Source organism: Abrus precatorius, unplaced genomic scaffold, assembly GCF_003935025.1.
Source record: "Abrus precatorius isolate BTA unplaced genomic scaffold, Abrus_2018 Scaffold3, whole genome shotgun sequence".
NCBI classification, from domain to species: Eukaryota; Viridiplantae; Streptophyta; class Magnoliopsida; order Fabales; family Fabaceae; genus Abrus; species Abrus precatorius.
Genome location: NW_020874373.1, coordinates 30150302 through 30156812, shown reverse-complemented (window position 1 = coordinate 30156812; position 6511 = coordinate 30150302). Strand labels below are relative to the sequence as shown.

Here is a 6511-nt window from a genome sequence, read left to right as displayed (position 1 = left end):
ACAAAGGGGCAGTGAATTTTGGGAATGCAAGAGGGGGAAAGTAGCGGATTTTTGTCCAACGTGACAACTACATAGAGAGTTAACCGTGAGATTGGATGGAAAGGTTTTTTTCACACTATTAATGCTCAATTTAAAAACTCAGTTGTAAATTGCACAGAAACAAAAGTATAAGGGTAAAGTACAAGTTTTTCGAAACTAAATATAAAACAGGTTAACATACCATGGAAAGGTTTTCCGGATAGAAATCCTCTTTTCTTTTAAACAAAAAATGACAAAAAAAAAAAAAAAACTTTGGCAAAATTTACCTAATAGAATTTAGAATTTGCTTTCTCATGAAAGGGAAGGAAGAGAGAATTGAGTGTGGGAAAGAGAGAACTAGAGGATGAAGGAATATGGGAAGAGGAGGTGGTATGGAGGTGGAGGAGTTTAACACGAGGAGAAGAGGAGAGAGATAGGTATGAAAGTGGGAAAAGGAAGGAAAAATTTATGTGAGGGATCAAGATTCTTTCATTTTTTGGCAGGAACATGACTTTCGTGTGTCTGTATTTTTACATTTTTATTTAAGTAAAAAAATTATTCGTTTAAGCGAAAATACAAAAAACACAGAACATAAAAGTCATATAACAAGAGAGATCAAGTTAAATATAAAGAAAAAAAGATTAAATATAAAGATTCAGAAAGAGTATTGAACATGGAAATAGAGATGAGTGAAAATAGAAATATAATAAAAAAAAATGCGAAATTCGTTAAAATAAATTTTACATAAATTTTAAAATAGATTAATAAAAGACTTGCTATTATTGTACATTAATTAATAAACTTTGACTATGAAAGTATATTTTGTGTAGCTAATAATAATAAAATGTGTTATTTGCTAGGTAGTTCAAATAACAATTAAATTTTATTTCATTTCTTTAGATGAAATTGGTTACATGAACTAAATCTTTGAACTTAGCTTAGTTACAATAGCTAACCTAAAACTTATCGAAACTTATACATGAATCACTCATGACATGTTAAGTGGATCATGTTTGTAAAAAATATTATTACTAAGCAACAGTTGAGCTTCATGCTCGTATTTTATCCTTTGTTTTTATTTGAACCATATTACTAAAAATGGCTTTTTAAGGTGAGAAATAGAGACAAATCTTCCCCAGTTGTGTTTTACAGAGCTAAGTAAAGATCACTGAAATTGTATTGATTAAGGATTTGTGCACTTTTCATTGTAGCTTCTACCATTATTCTAGCCTGATTTTGAAATTCTTACAAGCTGTGGGTTGATTCTAATTCCAACCGTCATGGTTTATGCAATGGTGAGATGAGCCAGATAACATTCTACAACGACCACAGCAGTTCCCACAAATGCTTCCTTTCCTATAGTTAAGTTCTCTTGGAAGTGTTCCTAACAAGTAACAATACCAGTTCTCGAGAGAATTGAACCACCTCATGGCTATTATGAAACACATCTATATAATATTATTACAACCTAGCAAGGGGCCCATGAAGAAGTAACTTCTTAATAAATTCAATGGGATAGGCAATGAAGTGATATCCAAAAATATCAAACTTTTACTACAATTGTTAGATACCATGTCAATTATAGACATAAATGAGCAAGAATAGTGCTTTCCTGTTTAGGAATTATTGAGTATGATACATGCTTTGCTTTTGTAGAAAGCAATGTAAAATAAAAGAATTGCATTTGAAAAAAAAAAGCCTTTAGTCCTTTGCAATATATGAAAGAACAGAATGGGCTTAAATCTTGAACTTCCAATGAGATAGGAAACATACAAGGGAAATCTTCTAATATCCCAACCTAACTAATGTCTGCCCGTAATATTCTTCTGTATGATATTTGATTGCATCATCTTTGTAAAGGAAATTATTGACTAGGTTTCATAACCACAAGATAAATTAACTAGTTAAATGATTCACAATCAGAAAATCTACTGTCATGATTCATGAACAAACTAAACATGTATACTTTGGAGATTGGCATTTAAAAAAGGTTCACATTTCTATTTCCATCATTGAAAAATAAATTTTCCTTATGCTGCAAGTATGAAGCATTTTGTCTACATAAAAAAATTTCAGTTTACTTTGGATGATCTATAATGTCATTCTCCTTAAATCAACCAAAACTGTGTTTTCATGTATTTAATAAATGACTTCTCTATTTTTCTGACAGACGAACTCAGAAATTAAACCTGGACTTGGCTATGGTCAACAGCTCATGCAGTGCCAACCTAAGAATGCAAGGTATGACTTCTCTTTTTGATCAACCAATATCCAAAACCTCCAACAAGAAGTAGAATTATGAGTCCATCAACCCCTCCAGCCACAATCAACACCCACCTTTTTACATTATGCCGCTCATGATTTCTAACTGATCCCTTCGGAACCTTAACCATATATCTAAATCCTGTGGCTTTATCTACCTGTTTTAGACCCAGGACTAGTCTGTATAGATAACACTCAGTCACATCTGTGCTTGCATTACCAAAATAAAGAGCAGCAGCACATTTACAGTCCTGTAAGCACAAATTTGCACATGCTTTTTGGCTAATATTGACCATTTTAGGAACATTTTTAAGCACACTACTTACATTATCTAGTTCAAGCATTTCTGCCTTTTTTCCATTGCAAAACCCCCCAGAATTTTGTGCGCTGCAATCAGCACCACCCTTTTTTTCATCTGTCAAAAGCTGAAGACATGAGCAAGTATTGGAGAATGTACATATCCCATAAGGTCTACAAGCAATGGGAAGGTCACATGTGCTGTTAAGTGCTTGAAAGGAGGCCTCAAACTTTCCTTTCTCAGGTGAATAGTAATAGAGACCAAAGTTTCCTGTTTCATTCTTCAATGCTAGAAATCTTAGTGGGTGAATCCCCTGCAATGGAATTTGTGCTATTTTCTTGTACTTGACATCAAATAACACCAACCCTCTTGAACTTAGCTTAACATATGTAATACTTCTATCCATGGAAGGCTGAAAGTCCCAGTAAGAATACCTCAAATTGTCATAGTTCAAGTACAAAGCAACCCTCTTGTTCTCAATTTCAAAAGAGAAGTATAACGAGCTTGAGTTTCTTTGAAAAGTTGTCAAGCGGGTTGCCACATCAAGTTGCTGGCCCCTGAGCATCACATCCGTTGGAAAATTGAAACTTTGCCATTTTATATTGTTCATTGCATCCACAAGCACTAGATTGCCTGTTCTCAGTATCTGCATTCTCTGCTTCAAATTAAGTCAATGCAACAAATCATGTATTAGACTCTATGCAATGCAGCTTAATTGACTATGAACAATAGTGCTGAAGTTTTTCTTTTTTCCCTCAAGTCTCAAAAATTTAAAATCAATGGCTGAAATTTTTTCACTGGTCAGTTTCCACACAGTTAAAAGAACACATTATGCCACTCGATTATTTATTTATTTTGTGAGAATTAAGTGAAATGATAATTTGAGTAAATATCATTTTCCAATAATCATATATCTATGCATACTTGTATAGCAAAGTTAACACTCAACTATCACAAATGGTATCTATCATGCATAAATGTTACCTTCACACCTTGTCCAGAAGTCCCAGTTTTCCACCCCACTCTCTCTTTTGGACCCTTCAGCCTTAAATCTCCATCCTTAGTGAGCTCTAGCAAGCATTTCTCAGTGGTGTAAAACCTGGTGTAATGGCCAGAATCCCACACCTTCACATCTCCAAGAAAAACTTCCAATGAGCATGAGTATTTCCCATTGATGGCTTCAATGCTCAATGCCACTCTAAAATTTGGTGCTGTCTGATTGGTCTCCACAAGAAAAGCTCTTCCTTTGAAATTCACTTCATACTCCACAGGGACTGCCACCATGAGTTGGTAGCCAACACCAACACCGGACTCAGAAAGGCCATAATTGAACAAGAGAAAAACAAGGAGGAGAAGAAGCAAAGGGAAAAGCTTCATGAGTGGCAACACCATCAAGTTTTCTTTTTTCGCTTTTAGAACTAGTTTTTGATTGTTTTTGGAGGTGGGTTTGGAGTGTGATGGTGTATTGAGGCCAGAATTGATGAAGGAAAAGGTAAGCATGATTACTGAAACTCTGCAAGACCCACCTCACACCTTCCACTGCCAAAAAGGATTTGAGATTTCATATTGCTCAATGCCTTAAACAATTACATATGAATCCATCATGTGGTGGGGTTGCTGATTACAAAATTGGGCACAAGAAATTGTTGGTATTCTATTCTCTTCCACAATCTCTTCTCCAACTTTATGATGTAAAAAAACATAAAAGTAACGCACCATTTACATGGCTGGACACAGACTTGCCCATGTGAGAGATTTTAAAGCGTGTTGAGTTGTGAGTAAATTATGGTATTGATTCCTTCCAAGTTCAAATTTTTGGTATAACATTAAAACAAATTTCTAATTTTTACATTGAAGTTGTCTTTTTCCTAACATAAAAGAATCGGGCATTTATGAGTCCTTTACCAAATTAATGGTTATGCAAAACAAATTAATATTAATAAATTATGAATTTAATTTTTATTTATTGCCGGTGCCTAACTTTCTTTATGTTATCATCTTATTATTACTGTCACTTTGAAAAAAATTCATCTCTGGATACAATCTGTTACAGGCAAAGTTTTTTTTAGTAAAAGCATGATAACGTATCATTAAATGATGAATAAAAATATATAGTCTAAAAAATATTGATGGACCTTAGCCAGAGTTTACTAAAATTATTTAATAAATTAAAAAATAGTAAATACCGCTAACTCTTAACAATCAATAACGCTGTACTATTATTAAATGATGAATAAAAATATATAGTTTAAAAAATATTGACCGACCTTAGCTAGAATTTACTAAAATTTAAAATAATCAATAAAATAAAAAATAAATAGTAAATACCACTAGAGCTTAAGAATCAATTATAACTTCAATTCATTTCATCAAAGGAGAATTTGCTATTAGACACTAATGAACGTCTTCTGACACTAGTAATCTTTGTATAAAAGAACTTAAAAGATGTGGAACGTAGTTAAATTCAAAATTGAAAAAAAATTGGGGTGGAGGTTGTAGATAAATATTAATAAATATTAACGGACTTTTCTTGTGACAACATTTTTTTAGCAATTTAATAAGATAAATATTAATTAGTGTCTGAAATTTAAGCTTATTAATTATTATATACAAAAATAAAACTAGTGAGCATTAATCCAGAGTTGAGATTTTGTAGCAAAGATAAATGTGGGGTTAGAAGTAAGAAAAAAAAAAAAATCACCGACACATTTTTTTAATATATTTATTGCTTAGTTAAAATTTATTAAAAAATATAACAATATGAGAAAAAATTATTAAATTAAGAGTGAGAAAAAATAAAATTTATATAATGTTTATAGTTTTAATAAATTTTAATAATAACAATAAATATATTTAAAAAAGTTTACTGATAAGATTAGTCAATGGAAATTGAAGGGCAGTGAGTGGGTTACGTTGAAGTGTTGAATTGACTTTGAGCGTGGGTGACCAGGATACTGATGTGGGACCCAATCCATGTATTTGTGTTGGTTCAATTGAGTGCCATTTTGAAGTGGGCATGCAAAGTGTCCTCTGAGGTTTTGATTGGTCCTACGAAATTGGTCCCTTCCTCTACAATTGACACGTCATCATTAAATCCTTAAAGCCACGTGTTCCACTGATGCTGCTGACACTGCTCTTACGGTTGGATGACATGTTTGGTTCCAACTTCCAAAGCCTCCACGGCAGGGGAAGTGTTTGTGTCCTCCCAATTACAGATTCTTTCTCGTCCCCTTCATTCTTCTTAGGGTGATTTTTTAAAAAATATTTTTCTTATTAAATTGGTTTAAAATATTATTTTTTACTTTTTACTGGTTTAATTGTAATTGTAAGTTATTAATGAATTGATGGTAATTAAATGCACGTTAATATTTTAATATACTAAATAAACTATAAAATATGTCTGTGTGTTGTACGGTTTATTTTTTATTACATTAATTTATTTTAAAATATAAAATATATAATTTAAATATAAAAAATATATAAATATAATAAAAAATTTGTCAAAATAAATTATTGTTCAAAATATGTATAATTTAGTATTTTTTAACATAAAATAAAATAATATACAAATATTTTTATTTTTAAAATATAAAAATAAAATTTATATTATTTCATGATATCATAAATCATTTATTATTATAAAATTTAAATCAATAATTATAAAAATAAATTATTAAATATAACAAATTTGTTAATATATACTATAAAATTTAAATAAAAAGTCTTATAACTTTTTATTTATATATTTGTTTATATTTATTGAATTAAATTTATATGATAAACTATCTATTTATAATTATAATTTAAAATTATTAATAAAATTCTACTTACATGATATCATGTTTTTTAAAAAGAACTTATCAGACTAATATATAAAAAATAAAATATTTATTTATCTAATGTATGAAATTTTAAAAATTGCCTTGAAATATC

At 30.6% G+C, this 6511-nt stretch overlaps 1 protein-coding gene across 1 annotated transcript; it reads right to left on the bottom strand.

The window, feature by feature from the left end:
• Positions 1–2246: 2246 nt before the first annotated feature.
• On the bottom strand, positions 2247–4078 carry LOC113862459 (PAN domain-containing protein At5g03700). The gene is made up of 2 exons (XM_027495543.1): positions 3563–4078; positions 2247–3233 (listed from the first exon to the last, which is right to left on the bottom strand). The coding sequence occupies exons 1-2, from the start codon at positions 4076–4078 to the stop codon at positions 2247–2249; spliced, it is 1503 nt and encodes a 500-aa protein (XP_027351344.1).
• Positions 4079–6511: the final 2433 nt, after the last annotated feature.